Raw genomic sequence first — 19,984 nt, 5'->3', positions numbered from 1 at the left:
ACCTATTATACGAATGTCAACCTGCTCGTGTATATGGAGGATAAAAACGAATACTGTATATACAGTATCAATAGGGATATGTTCCGCGAGCTAAGAGATGGTCTACACGTTAATGAGGTAACATGAGTACAATGTATGTAACGTATCGATTGTGGGACGGCCACTGTTAGTGCGTAATGGAGGACAACCAAGGTAACTACTTTTAAGAATAAAAGTAACATAAAAATTAAGAAATACGCAGTAACAATGGACAGGCAAATGTTGTTCCCATTTTCTGAAGTAGAGAAAGCACGTGATTGACCGGATATGTCACTGTGTACATGTATCTCCGAGAACAATGCGAGACGTTCGTACAAGTTAAGAAATTCCATATAACGGACGATGATTCCACTATTACACATCATAGTGACATATCTCAGATTAAAATTAGATTTAAATAATAGTAAATATTGATAAAATAGTAGTAAATATAGATAGAATAGTGGTGAATATTGGTAAAATAGTAGTAAATATAGATAGAATAGTGGTGAATATTGGTAAAATAGCGTAAATATTGGTAAAATAGCAGTAAATATTGGTAAAATAGCGGTAAATATTGGTAAAATAGTAGTAAATATAGATAGAATATTGGTGAATATTGTTAAAATAGTAGTAAATATAGATAGAATACATGTAGTAGTAAATATTGGTAAAATAGCGGTAAATATCAAAAATCTAACATCTAATACCCAAATAAGCACAAATAAATATTTGGTTATGAAACCACGACAAGGACATCTCTAGCGCGCTTTCATAACGTCAATCAGAATATTCAAGGTCATCAGCACTTGACAATCTATCAAACGGGAGGTGATCCACGCGGTATAGAAGAATGTATGTGGTATTACCGCTAATTAACCAATAGCAAACATGGCGAGTATGTTGTTGGTTTTGTAACATGCTGATATGGCTAATGAATCATTTAATTCTACACCATAGCATAGAGAGTCTCCGTATTGGACTAAAACATATCAGCACCATCAGCAGATCTAGCGATGTGTCACTGTAATAGTGTTATGGCTCAGCACCATCAGCAGATCTAGCGATGTGTCACTATAATTGTATTATAGCTCAGCACCATCAGCAGATCTAGCGATGTGTCACTACAATAGTGTTATGGTTCAGCACCATCAGCAGATCTAGCGATGTGTCACTATAATAGTGTTATAGCTCAGCACCATCAGCAGATCTAGCGATGTGTCACTATAATAGTGTTGTAGCTCAGCACCATCAGCAGATCTAGCGATGTGTCACTGTAATAGTGTTATAGCTCAGCACCATCAGCAGATCTAGCGATGTGTCACTGTAATAGTGTTATAGCTCAGCACCATCAGCAGATCTAGCGATGTGTCACTGTAATAGGGTTGTAGCTCAGTACCATCAGCAGATCTAGCGATGTGTCACTGTAATAGTGTTATAGCTCAGCACCATCAGCAGATCTAGCGATGTGTCACTATAATAGTGTTATGGTTCAACACCATCAGCAGATCTAGCGATGTGACACTGTAATAGTGTTATAGCTCAGCACCATCAGCAGATCTAGCGATGTGTCACTATAATAGTGTTAAAGCTCAGCACCATCAGTAGATCTAGCGATGTGTCACTTTAATAGTGTTATAGCTCAGCACCATCAGAAACTCTAGCGATGTGTCACTATAATAGTGTTGTAGCTCAGCACCATCAGCAGATCTAGCGATGTGTCACTGAAATAGTGTTATAGCTCAGCACCATCAGCAGATCTAGCGATGTGTCACTATAATAGTGTTGTAGCTCAGCACCATCAGCAGAACTAGCGATGTGTCACTATGATAGTGTTGTAGCTCAGCACCATCAGCAGATCTAGCGATGTGTCACTATAATAGTGTTGTAGCTCAGCACCATCAGCAGATCTAGCGATGTGTCACTATAATAGTGTTACTGCTCAGGACCATCAGCAGATCTAGCGATGTGTCACTATATTAGTGTTATGGTTCAGCACCATCAGCAGATCTAGCGATGTGTCACTTTAATAGTGTTGTAGCTCAGCACCATCAGCAGAACTAGCGATGTGTCACTATGATAGTGTTGTAGCTCAGCACCATCAGCAGATCTAGCGATGTGTCACTATGATAGTGTTGTAGCTCAGCACCATCAGCAGAACTAGCGATGTGTCACTATGATAGTGTTGTAGCTCAGCACCATCAGCAGATCTAGCGATGTGTCACTATAATAGTGTTGTAGCTCAGCACCATCAGCAGATCTAGCGATGTGTCACTTTAATAGTGTTACTGCTCAGGACCATCAGCAGATCTAGCGATGTGTCACTATAATAGTGTTATGGTTCAGCACCATCAGCAGATCTAGCGATGTGTCACTATAATAGTGTTACTGCTCAGGACCATCAGCAGATCTAGCGATGTGTCACTATATTAGTGTTATGGTTCAGCACCATCAGCTGATCTAGCGATGTGTCACTTTAATAGTGTTGTAGCTCAGCACCATCAGCAGAACTAGCAATGTGTCACTATGATAGTGTTGTAGCTCAGCACCATCAGCAGATCTAGCGATGTGTCACTATAATAGTGTTGTAGCTCAGCACCATCAGCAGATCTAGCGATGTGTCACTATAATAGTGTTACTGCTCAGGACCATCAGCAGATCTAGCGATGTGTCACTATATTAGTGTTATGGTTCAGCACCATCAGTAGATCTAGCGATGTGTCACTATAATAGTGTTGTAGCTCAGCACCATCAGCAGATTAACAGTGTTATGACTCAGTACTATCAGTAGATTTACCGTTATTACTACTATCATAGTGTTATGGTGACACATATTAATTACAAGCTGTCATATGTTCATTAGCTTAAACAATTATAATTTCTACTGACTAAAAAAGGACATTATCTATTGTGTAAAACGATAATATACTATAACATACGTAAGGATTGTGACACATTGAACGGAAAATGTTAGATTTTTATATCTAAAACTAAATGAACCTAAAATGATTAAAAACCTTAAGTAATATCTAAATGTCATGCAATGCAATATCTAGAATACTTATAACATTGAAGTAGTAGATTTATTTCCGACAGACAGACTATATACTTGGCAATTTCAAGCATCTACATGATATGTATAGTTATAAAATTAATATCAATGCTATTGGAGTTCTCACTCATTCTGTTGATTCGCTGTATGACCTGACCGCCTGGGCTGCTTGCTTGGTGTGTCCTTAAATGACCCTGGCTGTTAATAGGACGTTAAACAAAAACAAACAAACAAGCTTGGTGTGTCCGGCAGTATGATTCATTGAGATAGCACTATAACTTCGGTATCATATCCACGCTATCACAAGGCGACAAACTTCGTGTAGCGCGCGCAGCCTGCCAAATTACACACGCATCTCGCACACACGGGAGACCGTCAATAAATGACCACGATAGGACGTTAAACAATGCAAAAACCAAACCAATCATAAACATATATCGAAGATGTAAGCATTGACATCATTTTTTCCCCGATTTTCGTTAATTTGAAAAATATCTTACATGCCATTCTTCTACATTAACAACAGTCGTCTCCACCACAGAGCTGTATCAATGAGTCACTTCGACATAACAGTCGTCTCCACAGAGCTGTATCAATGAGTCACTTCGACATAACAGTCGTCTCCACAGAGCTGTATCAATGAGTCACTTCGACATAACAGTCGTCTCCACAGAGCTGTATCAATGAGTCACTTCGACATAACAGTCGTCTCCACAGAGCTGTATCAATGAGTCACTTCGACATAACAGTCGTCTCCACAGAGCTGTATCAATGAGTCACTTCGACATAACAGTCGTCTCCACAGAGCTGTATCAATGAGTCACTTCGACATAACAGTCGTCTCCACAGAGCTGTATCAATGAGTCACTTCGACATAACAGTCGTCTCCACAGAGCTGTATCAATGAGTCACTTCGACATAACAGTCGTCTCCACAGAGCTGTATCAATGAGTCACTTCGACATAACAGTCGTCTCCACAGAGCTGTATCAATGAGTCACTTCGACATAACAGTCGTCTCCACAGAGCTGTATCAATGAGTCACTTCGACATAACAGTCGTCTCCACAGAGCTGTATCAATGAGTCACTTCGACATAACAGTCGTCTCCACAGAGCTGTATCAATGAGTCACTTCGACATAACAGTCGTCTCCACAGAGCTGTATCAATGAGTCACTTCGACATAACAGTCGTCTCCACAGAGCTGTATCAATGAGTCACTTCGACATAACAGTCGTCTCCACAGAGCTGTATCAATGAGTCACTTCGACATAACAGTCGTCTCCACAGAGCTGTATCAATGAGTCACTTCGACATAACAGTCGTCTCCACAGAGCTGTATCAATGAGTCACTTCGACATAACAGTCGTCTCCACAGAGCTGTATCAATGAGTCACTTCGACATAACAGTCGTCTCCACAGAGCTGTATCAATGAGTCACTTCGACATAACAGTCGTCTCCACAGAGCTGTATCAATGAGTCACTTCGACATAACAGTCGTCTCCACAGAGCTGTATCAATGAGTCACTTCGACATAACAGTCGTCTCCACAGAGCTGTATCAATGAGTCACTTCGACATAACAGTCGTCTCCACAGAGCTGTATCAATGAGTCACTTCGACATAACAGTCGTCTCCACAGAGCTGTATCAATGAGTCACTTCGACATAACAGTCGTCTCCACAGAGCTGTATCAATGAGTCACTTCGACATAACAGTCGTCTCCACAGAGCTGTATCAATGAGTCACTTCGACATAACAGTCGTCTCCACAGAGCTGTATCAATGAGTCACTTCGACATAACAGTCGTCTCCACAGAGCTGTATCAATGAGTCACTTCGACATAACAGTCGTCTCCACAGAGCTGTATCAATGAGTCACTTCGACATAACAGTCGTCTCCACAGAGCTGTATCAATGAGTCACTTCGACATAACAGTCGTCTCCACAGAGCTGTATCAATGAGTCACTTCGACATAACAGTCGTCTCCACAGAGCTGTATCAATGAGTCACTTCGACATAACAGTCGTCTCCACAGAGCTGTATCAATGAGTCACTTCGACATAACAGTCGTCTCCACAGAGCTGTATCAATGAGTCACTTCGACATAACAGTCGTCTCCACAGAGCTGTATCAATGAGTCACTTCGACATAACACAAAAAGGTTGTAGTCATTTACAAGTTGTCGCAACCAGAAATGTTAATCTCCTGTTTTAGCTACACAATTGTTTCCGGACTTAACAATGGATATCTATAATTAAATTGTAATCGACACGTTTGATGGTCCTACGGAATGAGTTTAATCATGGACAGATTACCTAATGCAAGTTCACGCCAAATCAGCACTTTTCTGCTTAAAGTTGTATGATGCTGAAAATACAGGTAGTAAGCCTAGAAAAAAGTAGTATTCTCGATTCAAATACTACATCATTATTTAAAAAATATGTACTGGTGACAGTATTGAGATATCTATATGCTACCTTCAGTTCAATATACTTATACAATAATATCGGTGTAAGATTTCCTAATCGGTTTCTGTCATTCTTGATAAATATCCTATGCTAATAATCAGTGCCTCGGAAGCCTTTTATATAAAAAACAAAAACAAAAGTATACATTAATATCAACATTTTAGTGATAAAACATTTCCCTAAACTTTATTTTTCGTTATTTAATTTCCCTGCTTTACTGTACACAGTGTTGAAAACTAATTACGTTCAGTTGTCATAACGTTCAGTGTTTTGTATAGGTTTTTGATGGCTGTCTTGAAAACATAAACATAAACAAATTTTCGTATTTGAATTTGAACTTTTTTCACTTGGCAAAATGCGTAAGCCTTGAAAAACGCCGTTATAGTACCCCCCCCCCCCCCCCCCCCCCTCCCTTATATATGATTATTCATAAAGTTGTGTTGCAGCTTTCAGTTAAGGTCATACCGATAAATTAATCTATCTGATTACGAGGTGCCTAATTACTCTCTTATATATCGAAATTCTTTTTGACACGGCACAACTGTCGCTTTTAAATGGGTCATAGAGATTATATTAGCCTAAAACTACACTGTGACACTAAAGGTAGGCAGCTAACCTCAGTCAATGACCAACCATCGCAATGATTTGGTAAAGGTATGACAATGTAAGATCGAAATAGCAAACGACCCTTTAAGGTTCGTTTAGTAATGGTGATTTCAGATTTCTAAGCAGAAGGTTTGTTCGCTGGATAAGGTTTTATCGCCCCGTGAACAGCCAGAGGATCCTTGTAACAGTTGGTAACTACCACACTGAGCAATATACGAGAGGCTCTTCGCATGCTATCCAGAAACACAAACCGCCACGGCTATGGAGCGTCGAACTATACACCTCTGATCTTCACCTGAGGTTACGTGGCCGGCGCATTAACCGACTGAACTATCGCGGAAGCGGAAGTTAAATAGGCAACATATTCTTAGGTTTAGCATAAATGACTCTTTATTTACATTAGATATTTTGTCATCCGTTCGGTCTGCTTTATAATATATTCCGGAAATTATATCCTCATATGTATAATTTTCGGGATTTTAGGCAAACACATTCATGCTTCGTTATTACAATAGCTGTCAATGTTGTTCGGCAGCTGCCGTATGATCTATAAAGTTCATCTGACCCCTATCATATCAGTTTGTATAGGTGACAATATAGGGTCTGGTCTCTCAGATTCTGTAATATGTCGTTAGACGTTAACAAGCTTACTACCATCAACTATCTACATGGAGTACTAGAAAACGATTAAGCCAGCTATAAACCACTTATACTTGGAAATCGACATTTTTGAAAGAACCACAATACAATATAAATACTCAGTGTTAGCTTGTGTAAGCAGATAACTGTCCATTACAAAGATTCTTATCACAGAAATCCGTCCCCGAGCTTACAGCCACTGATTAATGCTAGACTTTACCATGTGTTGTTTCCACATCATTTTCTTAGGCTGATATGGATACTTATTTAGCGATAAGTATATTAAACAAAATAGATTAGAATTCAACATTACATTTCTTAAACGAGATTGATGTGTCCATGGAAATAAGTTCCGTGTTAGACATTACGCAGATGGCGGCAAAACCTAGAAATTTTTTTTAGATTTGGATAGAGGCCATAGACAAAATATAAGGGGATAACGACCAGGTGCTCCAACAGAATAGGCGTCTTCTCCTTCTACAACGCCCGTCATATAAATCTAGATTAAATCACGATTAACTCACATTCGCCAAATGAGATCTAGGGTGGTGACAAAGGAACCCTTAGATACATCAACAAGCATCGAGCATGTCTGACATCATATCACATAAGGAAATATAATATTTGTAAATGAAATCATTACGTCGACCATAAAACTCTTCAAAGGAAATAAGAAAATTTGAGCATTTCATTTTTCTTTGTCCTCTTACAATAAAGGTAGATAAGATCTAAGATATTAACTATATTTATCTTGCTACCAATATCTTATACTGTATGTTAAAAAGACAATTTGGTTATTTCATCGAAAACACTATCATTGGGTGATGATATTATATATCATAATATACTATCATTGCGGTGAGCATATACTATATTATAATATACTATTATTGGGGTGAACAATACTATATTATAATATACTATTATTGGGGTGAACAATACTATATTATAATATACTATTATTGGGGTGAACAATACTATATTATAATATACTATTATTGGGGTGATCATTACTATATTATAATATACTATTATTGGGGTGATCATTACTATATTATAATATACTATTATTGGGGTGATCATTACTATATTATAATATACTATTATTGGGGTGAACAATACTATATTATAATATACTATCATTGGGGTGATGATATACTCTATCATAATATAATATTATTTTGGTGATCATTGCTATATTATTATACACTATTATTTGGGTGATCATTACTATATTAGTATACACTGATATGGGTGATCATATACTCATAATATACAATACTATATCATGAGGAAAACACGAAAAATGTACCTTTCGACTGAGACTAACGTTGGTTATTGGTACTGTTGTACTTGCATAAACAGATACAAACTATCTTTTCAAAAAATATTAAGTATTAATATAAAGTGTGTTCCCTAGAGGGGTATACCCAAACATGGTCTTCAATGCTTCCAGGAACATGGTGCTGAGACATAACATAAAGTTGCGTGACCTTAATAAACTTTGTTCTCAGAAAAAACGTTCACGAATTTTAAATGACTGTAAGCTACAAGAAATTTATATTCAACGAAATGTGCGATTCTTGAAATATTGTACTGAAAGTTCGGTCATCTTACTCGGGGATTAGACTGCATCGAGGCAAACGTAGATCAGGAACTTTATAATCGGGAAACGTAAGTCACGGGACCATCATTCCCCAACGTAAAATACCACAAACATTGTACTGCGACAAACCTTGGCTGTCGCCACCAACTCAACAGGACAAATAACACTCTTAGTCGTCTTGACAAATTGCACTCAATACTTGAACTATATATTTCCTAATGCCATTGTACCGATTAGTATTGGTCATACGAATTCGTAAAGCGATAACTGTTTACTTTTAAAGTGGATATTTACAGAAGAAAGTATTAATGTTTAAATTATGTATAAAAAGCCAACTACAATAAAACGAAATTGTTTATGTATATACAAAACTCTTACCTGTGTTGGCACCATGCCAGACGAACTGCTGCTAACATCACAATAATACTAGCTAGTTGTTTCATGTTGAGCGCGCGAATAAAATGTCACTCGCTACCTCGAAAGTTCCACAATACTGGAAAAGGGAACCATCACCTTAATATACCCGCTCAATCCTTGTCAGCATCATTTGTCAATCACGGCCAATTAGCGTCATGTGACCATGGAAGCCACGCCTTTCAAGAAATAAGACTGACCGGCCAAAGCTGCTGTGGGCGGATTTTATACACTGCTAGGTACGTAAGTGCTGCTAGACTCTGTGTGGTAATTACAAGTGCTGCTTAATGATCGAACTGGGAATCCTACCTTATACTCCGGTATGGTACAGCAACTTAAATCCTAATACTCATAACCGGAATGGATTATTAAATATAAGTACCTACAAGGGAAGTAAATATGTGGTCTGGGAAAGAAAACATTAGGATTTAATCATGTTTACATCCTTAGACAACATTATTCTATACCAGTTATTATTCTGGTTCAAATGTGTTTGATGGCTATCAGTGATAGTGTTGTCAATGGGAGAGGCTCTGTGGTAGAGTATATGTTCTATTGTTGTCACATATATAGCACAATTGTACTCGGTCGGATACGGGGCTATGCCGAAATCGAAAGGATATGTGATAGAAATTAGTCGCTCTGTCGCTAAGAATACTTACATCTTTATTTCACCTTCTGGGGTATCACTTAGAGTTATTTGGTAGAAATCAACTCAGTCCAAGTCTACCTTAATTCAACACAGCAAACAGAGCATAATGTCATAGCCACATTCAATGACCTGATGGGGTGTTGAGTTAAAAACAGGTGCAGGTTTAAACATCCCATTATATACCACTATGATAATCACTACAATAAGTTTCTGATTTTTTTTATTGCAATGTATCGTTCGCCCTGGAATAATCTGGCACCAACTGCTGGTATTCGAACCCTTGACCTTTGAACTCAGGTAGTCCTTGACACATTGTAAAGAACCTACCAATTCCTCAAATTCTGGCTAACATATCTAACACAATTCATCACTGGTGCATGGTCTTTATCAATAATCTCTAACCAATGGTAATCACACCAGTGGAACAAGCATTCTTCCCGTAAATACCACTGACTTTAGTTATTTGCAATACATTAAAATATTGAATGTAGTTTGGAATAACATCTGAAAAATTCTCACATATATATATTTTATATTCAAATGTATTCAAAATTCATAGCCCAATATATATTGGTTTGAATTAATCGTACATAATTCACTATTCCAATGTTTCATGTAAGACGTATTAAACAGTTTGTCATTGAAGCGAATCTATACAACATTTTCAATATCAAATTAAAATGTTATTGACCAATTGCACAAGTCTCCTGAAAGGGAAACGAATAATCTATTTCGATTTACACATAAACAAAATATGATGTAAATATGCATGTATAGAGACATTTTTTCCGGACAAGTTTATAATGTGATGTATTGTTACTCCCACTCAAAGCCTCTTCCCTGTGATATATCATAGTACATGTTCATTGATTTTATCTATTTTTCGGTGCATAAACAAATACAGGTGGAAGAGCACTTACACAAAAATCAAAGCTAAACATTAACAAAAGAAAATGTTGAATGGATATGTCAATGACACTGAGGCCACAGTAAAACTATTAATATATATGTATATATATTCCCTCATGCAACGTCTAAATGAAACTAATAGCTGCCGCTCAAAACGTTTTTTTTTAACCTTTTGCTATCGACACATCTTAAATGAGTGTTGTGATACTGATGATTAGGTACGTACATATTTGAAAAGTTTAAAGTTGCATTTCCAAACAATCTATCACAATGCCAAGAATAAATATGAGTATTTGTTTTTAGTGCTGATCCGGATATTACAGTCAGATAATAGCTTCCGAGTAATTGATGTGAAGATGTAAAAGAACTTACTTTTTCAAGAACATCCTTAGGCGGCAGGTTTTTGTTTCTAAAAGATATTCGAAAGTTTTATCCTTGGAGCCCCAACCATGCCTAAGCAAGGAGAATCGGAGGCCGTGTGAGAGTTAGGGTTTCCAATCAAAGGAATACTGAAGAGGATCAACCCTTTCTATGGTATATACTCCTGCAGCGCAGACCGGCACGTGAATTTATGGTAAGACCATTACATGTAGTTTAGATTATAGAAGGCATTGAATTAAAATGTAGATTGAGGTGTAAAGGGCGAGTAGTTGTTGTCATTATATACATGTATGATAGTAAGGGTAAGATCACAGGGGTTAATTCAAATAAGACTACATGTACTTCTTTAAATTTCTAAATGTTTTGAATACAACAATACATTTGTTCATATCTACATTGCATGTTTAAGTACTCTTAAAATCTGGTGCTACAATTCTTATTTTAGGTTCGGAGGTCCAGGAGCTAATCGAGTTGTAAATCCGGGCAACAGTGACCACATTCTGTTAAATCAGGCCAGGTGGGCCAACCCAATGTAACTCAGAACCTGACCTTGCCTTGTTAGACTCAGATATAATGAGGGATACTACATTCATAGAGTTGGCACCCCTAGTTCGGCCATTTATCTATGGACAGGGACAGGGCTGTTGAGGGATAAACGAATTGTTTTATATGAATTAGTTGCAGGTTGTAATAACTAAAGTCACACAGAATCATTAATTTAGTGCGCCCTTTGGTTTTGTATGCAGTGCTGAACAATATAAGATTAAAGGCAACCACAGTGGATGTAGAGAATGGTACAGCAAACAGTGTTTCTCGTCAACATAAGGTCCGTTTTCGTCAGTTGGGGCCAGGAGCAGACGACAATCCACCCAGGTCCCAGAGCCATTTCAGAGGTTGATTTGCGAAATGAAAGTTTGATACTGCTTGACAGTGTTCTGTCAGCTAGCACAAGGAAGTTGTGTGATACTGGGGTGCAGATGTTTAAGTCTGTCTAGGTAGGATAAGGTGTTGGACAGGTGGGCCACCAGAGATGTCTGATGTGGTAATTTCTGTGTCATATATGTTCGTGGCTTTGCTGTTTGTTTCGTGCATAGGTGTCTGAGGCTGTCTATAAATACAAGATTGTATGTGTTCTTGATCCAACACATTAATTCTAAGGTAAGGCAGTAATAACAAGGTCTCAATTGTTCGAAGTGTTCCGTTGATGTTCGGTTACCCATTACTTCTCGCATTTTGAGTAAGGTAATTGCAAATTTGACAGTGTTATGTAAAACTATTATGAGACATACTTATTTAAACGGCCCTTGATGTTCTTTTAGAGTTGGAGAATTATCGTCAACTCCTTTAGAACACAGATTGCAATGTGCAATTATTGATTACAGCTTTAGGCAAAACACTTTCGTTTGGTCTGGGGTCATCTAAAACTCATCGGAATGTGACTGGGGTAGGTGTTACTGTGAAAGCTACTGAAAGGAGAACCTGTCCTGTTAGGTGTTATGATCAAAGGAGAACCTGTCCTGTTAGGTGTTATGATCAAAGGAGAACCTGTCCTGTTAGGTGTTATGATCAAAGGAGAACCTGTCCTGTTAGGTGTTATGATCAAAGGAGAACCTGTCCTGTTAGGTGTTATGATCAAAGGAGAACCTGTCCTGTTAGGTGTTATGATCAAAGGAGAACCTGTCCTGTTAGGTGTTATGATCAAAGGAGAACCTGTCCTGTTAGGTGTTATGATCAAAGGAGAACCTGTCCTGTTAGGTGTTATGATCAAAGGAGAACCTGTCCTGTTAGGTGTTATGATCAAAGGAGAACCTGTCCTGTTAGGTGTTATGATCAAAGGAGAACCTGTCCTGTTAGGTGTTATGATCAAAGGAGAACCTGTCCTGTTAGGTGTTATGATCAAAGGAGAACCTGTCCTGTTAGGTGTTATGATCAAAGGAGAACCTGTCCTGTTAGGTGTTATGATCAAAGGAGAACCCTGTCCTGTTAGGTGTTTATGATCAAAGGAGAACCTGTCCGTTAGGTTAAGGAGAACCTGTCCGATTAGGTGTTATGATCAAAGGAGAACCTGTCCTGTTAGGTGTTATGATCAAAGGAGAACCTGTCCTGTTAGGTGTTATGATCAAAGGAGAACCTGTCCTGTTAGGTGTTATGATCAAAGGAGAACCTGTCCTGTTAGGTGTTATGATCAAAGGAGAACCTGTCCTGTTAGGTGTTATGATCAATTTAATTACAAAAGACCTAGAGTGCAGTGGTATTTATTATACCAGATGGAAAGTCTCTTACCAGGTACCAGTTGTGCATAAGCTATATCTTACACAGGTATAGATTCTGCTGTACAACTCCCATTCCTTCAGAGTTGGGGGAGCCACCATAGATTATAGGAATTCAGCTACAGATGTAGAGCTCAATCCTTATGGTCGTTGAACATTAAACGCATTCCGTATGTGTATTCTGTTTCCAATAGGAGTATTGGAGTTAATATCATGTTTATGGCGATCTATTGTTTTGTTCATTTTATGGTGTAATATAGGGATAAGTAAGCCTGAAGTTTTCAGGTTCATCTAGCGAATTGTGGGTAATAGCATCCTCGTCAAGTGATGTTACTATATACACGAGGAAGTGATTTTCAAGATGAGTCAGATTTGGATTTGAGACGATTCGGCATAACAGTATGGCGGCAGGGCTACAGTTGCACGACTTGGAAGAGAGTAAAGCCCAAAATGTGTCATCTGATAACCATGGAGGGTCGCCCAAACGTCCTGGTAATGCACTGTGGCGAGAATGATAATGGTTCCGGCTCTGCAGGTGTTTGCTTAATACAAATATTCGGGATTTACAGAAACTTCATGAGATTTGACTTTATACTCAGATAGTATGGTCAAACATTTCCCCAGAAATTTCTGGAGAGAGAAATCATAAGGCATTTGAATTGGTGCGTAGGAGGGTTACAAGGGGGGTAACGCGTCAACGGACAGTTTGCAGGGTATTATCGTTGAATACCCCGAGATATTCAAGTGGTATCATGAATTGTTTCCGTATATTACCCATTTGAGTTAGTAAGGGAACGAAATGTTCCTTTTCATATTGTTCTCAAGGCCTGACCTACAGCACCTTTGGCGTCTATAGGGTATTGCTATTTATCAATGTTATGTTTTTCATTTATTAACATATGTCAAATTGAATATGGATCACAAACTTGTGTGACATGTTTGGTCAATAATGGAGTGAAAATTGTTTGAGTATTCGGGTCGTAGCGGCGTGTTTGGGTCACCAATTGGGTGACGACTTGTTAAGTATTTCCGTCAAATGATTATGTTTGCATATGTAATGTTGAATGCTTGATTGTAGTTGTCACATATAAACATATAAATAGGTCTGTAGTAAATCTGGACAGTCAAGTTGGTAATTGGCTGGTTGTGCAAAGATCCAAGTGTTATCATTACTATGCATTTTATCGTCGTTAATTTTGGTCAATGCACTATTGTTTTAGCTCTAGTGATATTAACAGCTAGATGGACCTTTTGGAAGATAAAACATGTTCTCTGCCATTTGCCACACATATTCATTTGTTGATGAATGCGCTAAATTGTTATCTACTTATACAATAAAATTCAGATCACCTGTTCCTTTACCACAATTCAATGATTAATTGTTACATATTAATTTCATAATTAGCTGGAAAATTAATTTGGAAATTCTTTCTCCCACTCGTCACTCCAAATTATTCTTATATATGCATGTATCTATGAAGACATTAGCATTAAAGATAAAATTAATTTGAATTCGTTAATGTGTGGCTATTTGATAAGCGGAATTAAGTGGAACGGTGGGAGGTTGAGAGGAAGTCTGAATAGAGACAAAAAGAGAGCCTGGGGATATTGTTGTTATGATATTATGACAGCGATCTGAAGTGGGCGATAAAGAAGCCTAAATAATGATAATGTTCCTAAATAGACCTTGGTGGCTTCGAGTATTATCGTAGTAGTAATTCAACCAGCTGCACTGACTCGGATACACAGAGAATGACAAGCGTCGATGGAACCAGAGTAAATTATACCAGTGTAGCCAATGCTTCGACAAGGACAGCATGCCATATGGACCAATGTACCACGTCTAGGAGTTTCCTTGTGCCTTGGCCGAATAAATAACATCATGGAAGGCTACCTTTTGCTTTACCGAGTTACCCAACGCCTAGTTGATGACTTAGAGCCTTCAAATAGCTTACCTTGCCCTGTTTAGTGTTCATTACTCAGTAATGTTAATTTCTGCTTCGATATTAACATAATCACATGGGAACAACTAAATCAATATTATCAACGGACCTTACAAGGGATTGTGCAAGGAATCGTTTAAGGGATTTCACAAAATATTGTATAAGGAAATTGTAAGTGATTGTATCAGGGATTGTATTGGGTATTGTATAAGTGATTGTACAAGGGATTGTAAAAGGGTTTGTACAAAGGATTGTACACGGACTGTACGAGGAATCGTTCATGGGATTGTACAAGGGATTGTATAAGGGATGGTATAAGGGATTATTCATTTGACTGAATAAGGGATTTTATAAGGGACTGTTTAAGGGTTTGTATAAAGGATTCGATTGGATACTGTAGAGTCAAAGCAAACACATTTTAAAGACTCGTCAGTGATGAAAAGGACCTCAGGTAATCAAAGGAGGCGATACAAATAACTCGAAATAGGTAAAACTATGTCAAAATCTGAAAAGAAATCTCGAAAATATACTTCAAATATTGGATTTCAAAAGGACCTTAAATTTAATTGTTAAGTCTGAACACTGTCATTATTGAAACATGTTACGATCAACTTCGGAGACAAAACACCGTCAGCAGTGTCGACCACCTGCAATCACATGCAACCAGTGTATTTCCATTTACCTTCACGAATTCTCGAACTTTGAAGTCATTGATATTTGTATCACAGTAAGATGATGAATCAATGTATGGATAGAAAGATATCAACATAGAAATAACTTGCAATTTCTAACACTAACTATAATTACGATTAATGATACATGTGTAAGTTCGCTGGATATAAAGGATACATGCTGTGAACAAGGATTCACATAACAATGGTGTTTACTTTATACCTTTGTAAGCAATGCGTCGGAAACATGCAGGATTAAGAATTAAATAGTCCTCTATTTCTAAATGTAATGCGTTAAAATGAAATATAAAAGATGAAGGCAGGAATAAACATATCCAATTACTTGCCGACAAGCTAAGTTTCCTAGAGGAGAGTAATACACTAATTTAATACATTCCTACTTAAGAAGACTACAAAAGATAAGCTGACCTTAATCTCCCTGATTGTAATCATAAAACTACTCCTCACTAAGTTTAGATTATGTGAACATGACCTTGAAACATAGATTAAGGTACATTAAAACATATTCCATAAGGTCAAGTCTATGTACATCCCGTAATTCACTCTATGATGAACTGTATTTCTTTTTTTCATTGCCCCGTTAACCATTTGGTATGCTCCAACCTCTAACTCTAGATTGCGAACATTTTTAACACAAATTGTGATCACACAAATTTTACAATCGTCATTCCATCCAATATCAAGATCATACTTCAGACCTATTTATTTATTTAATAGTCATTAGATCCGAAGAAGACAGACCTGCCTCCAGTTTGATTCAGTGTTATGTATACATTTTCTTGCCATGTCCTTGTTGTTCCTATCTAACCACCAGATTACACTAGAAATTATAATAGAGCTAATGAAGTTCGAACTTGAATTTTGAATATACCATGGAAAGTTGTGTATACTGTAACTAGATTATATGTTGAGAGCGATTTATTAGTCAACAACAACACCAACAACAACAACAACAACAACAACAACAACAACAATACAATACACAGAAAGGTACGGACATATAGACAGACGACCGGTGACATATATACACAATACACACAGTAAGGTACAGACAGTCAGACAGGCGACCGGTCACATACATACACTATACACACAGTAAGGTACGGACATACAGACAGGCGACCGGTCACATACATACACAATACACACAGTAAGGTACGTACAGTCAGACAGACGACCGGTCACATACATACACAATACACACAGTAAGGTACGGACATACAGACAGACGACTGGTCACATACATACACAATACACACAGTAATGAACGGACATACAGACAGACGACCGGTCATATACATACACAATACACACAGTAACGTACAGACATACAGACAGACGACCGGTCACATACCTACACAATACAGACAGTAATGAACGGACATACAGACAGTGAATTACCTTTCACTACAAATGACAGGTGTTCATTCCTGAAAATAGATAAAACTACACGGACCAAACAATGCTATGTGAAAAGAACTGGTCAGGCATACAAACTATAACCAGCAGAATCTAAAACATTTCCCCGGTAGACCCATTCAATTATGTAATGATTTGTATCGGGAAAAGATCGACTTTCATACATAAATACCATTTTCCCTCCAGTTGTCCATTTCATCTTGTATTGCCTTCATTGGAGTGTCCAGAGTCCAGCTTTACAAAGTAAACATTTCCTTTAAATAGCCCAAGTAGCAGCTGTATTTTTGAGAAGGATACGTCGGTATCGGGCATGATTTGATTTCCAGTACCCGGACTGTGTACTTTATTTTCATTTCGACAAGAACTACAGTACTGTAATTTGAATGCTTAAGTCATGTTTTGTAGAAAGTTTTATTTCTTTGATTTAGCCGTTATTGAGATAAAAAAAATCATATAAGACTTTCTCCCACACTTACTAACAATGTACGCTATCAAATATGATTGAGGCTTCTCCGATTCTTGTTTGATGACGTTCCTATAATCTACATTTCCTTCCAAAGGGATACAATTTGTGTCAAATTCGTTGTTTCTATTTTTTGTGGCCGACTTTGTTACTGTTTTCGTTCAACCATTTTTGTTAACATCAGAATATCTGTATTGTGGGGCCTGGTATTGTGGCCTTATATTGTGGCCTTATCTGCTGTTATCACATCCTCTCTTCGATTAAGTTAGGGGCCAGAGATGTCCATCTATATGCATGTAATTATATACTTCTCGGACCCAGCGTTATTCGAAATCTAATAACGGATCTTTAATTTGTACTTTGTTCAATTTAATAAGAAAATTGTAATTTGCTTCAGCGTTGACCAGCTTTAATGGGGAGGAACAAAAATATTATCAAACTTTACATGCGGAAGTGCAAAAGACCCTTAATTGATATAATTGTAAAGCTTTCAATATTGTATTTCAAATGAACGTTAAGTACAATATTACGGCAAACAAACATCCCATGTCTGCCACCTGCAGTCTCTAAGGATTTCACTCTCTAAACAATTGCCTAATTGCGTGATGGGAAAGTCGTAGGTCATTTACTAGAGCGATGGACGAATTTCCTGTTAAAGCGATATAGCGAACCTTCTGTATAGATCTAGATAGTAGAACAGATAATGATCTCTAACTAGCGCGGGCTAGGAAACGTTAACCCGTTAATGAACATGTATGTAACCAAAAACACACAAGGTATAGCTGCACTTCTGCAAATAGTTAAATAAGCGACCGCGGAACGATTCGGCTGGTCACACTCATCTTGTCAATCAGCATTGCACTATTTAAAGGAATGACAGGTACTCGGTTTTTTCGTCAATCATAGGTTTCATGACACTTGATGCACTATCGGTATTTACAATTGTGATGTAGCCTTTTTCCATTTTTTTTTTTTTTTTTTGCAAGTTTTCAGTTAAATGTTTTCATGGGAACGCGTATTTATGTGAAACGTGGAAACGTGGACATGACGTAATTGGGTGGAATAGTTTATAATGATGGCGTGAAAACTAGGCTTATCATGGAAAGTGAGTTCCTGGATCAAAAGGTTTCATCTTAAATAATCATAGTATGATGATTTCCAAAAGATATTTTTTGGGAACACTATGGCAAAAGGACAGTCACATCACTTCGGATTTAATATCAAATGTGTGCTTCGTCCAATCAAACCGTAAGAAAACGGCCTTGGGTTTATGGAGAAGAATGAAGGTTGTTCTGACTGTAGCCACAAGCCATTATTGTAGCAATATCATCACACACACAGTTGACGGACTCCGGCGGAAATCTAAATGACTACAGTGTGAAGAGTTGTTTAAAGAAATACCATGGTCGTCTGGCTCGGAACATAACACATCACCCAACAAGAGTTGAGCGACTTTCATCTTTGATGAGAAAGTAGGAAACAAGGACTACAGGAAACTCCACATTCCAAAGATACAACAATGTTGATTTTCCAATTGCTATGTACTCATGTTCAAATGGTCAGCAAAATTGTGCACTATATATAGTATAAGGATATATAAAAAGCCATCAGAGAACACATACAATAATGTACCTGTAGTGATAGCTATGGGGACATGAACTCTCGACTGCTGTTCCTGATCTTTGCTACAAGTAAAACGCTTCCTTTTTAAACCTTATCGAAACTGCAATAAAATAATTTAGGTTGATGCTTAATACTTGACAGACTGTCGACTTTTCTATAAACACCATTGATTATGCTGTCTGGTCATACTAGACACCTAGAGCTAGGATCAGACGTCCTGTAGCATGTTGGTGCTCTTTCACAGCGTAAATTATATACATTAATTACCGACGAAGTGACACTATCTGTCAACTAAAGCACGTCTCTATTGCTTCTTCCTGCAAATCCTTGTGACGATTCCCATGCTGCTTCATGTTAATGTTTTGTGTGTTCATTAATGGTGAAATTTTACCATTAATGAACACACAAAAACATTAACGTTGTCAAGTCATATATAAACACCGAACCAAATCAAAACAGCTTACATTGCCCAGCGTAACATGAGAGTTTTCGTCGACAGTTCAGTTTTGTGTTATAGTTTACACTGAGTTGTAAAAACGGTATTACAAGGATTATTGTTCTTACTAAATATGTGCGTCAAGGTCAGAATAGTAAATGTTTGCTTGATAAATAATCTACGATGTTTTACTATGTTCGTGAAACATCATATGCAAGCTATGTACACGGGTAAATTATACTTTACGTTTCTACTATACGGAAGTCCAAATACAGAACGACTTGAGTGTTGTGAGGACTAACATTACCACTGCTCTGTATCCAAGATATCTCCTGACTGACTGTACGCCATGTGATAATAGTATCCCTTGTAATTGCATGAGATATTGGTA

General features: G+C 37.7%; 1 protein-coding gene across 1 annotated transcript in view; it reads right to left on the bottom strand.

Annotated features, from left to right (window-relative positions):
* LOC117342752 (orcokinin peptides type A-like) overlaps positions 1-8,900 on the bottom strand; it is a 49,261-nt gene extending 40,361 nt beyond the window's left edge. The window contains exon 1 of the mRNA XM_033904990.1: positions 8,770-8,900. Within this exon, the coding sequence (XP_033760881.1) occupies positions 8,770-8,834 (65 nt within the window). The 5' untranslated portion in view covers positions 8,835-8,900. The remainder of the gene's footprint in view (positions 1-8,769) is intronic.
* Positions 8,901-19,984: the final 11,084 nt, after the last annotated feature.

This window comes from Pecten maximus, chromosome 14, assembly GCF_902652985.1.
Source record: "Pecten maximus chromosome 14, xPecMax1.1, whole genome shotgun sequence".
NCBI classification, from domain to species: Eukaryota; Metazoa; Mollusca; class Bivalvia; order Pectinida; family Pectinidae; genus Pecten; species Pecten maximus.
Note: the sequence above shows the minus strand (reverse complement) of the source record. Positions and strands in the feature narration are given on the sequence as shown.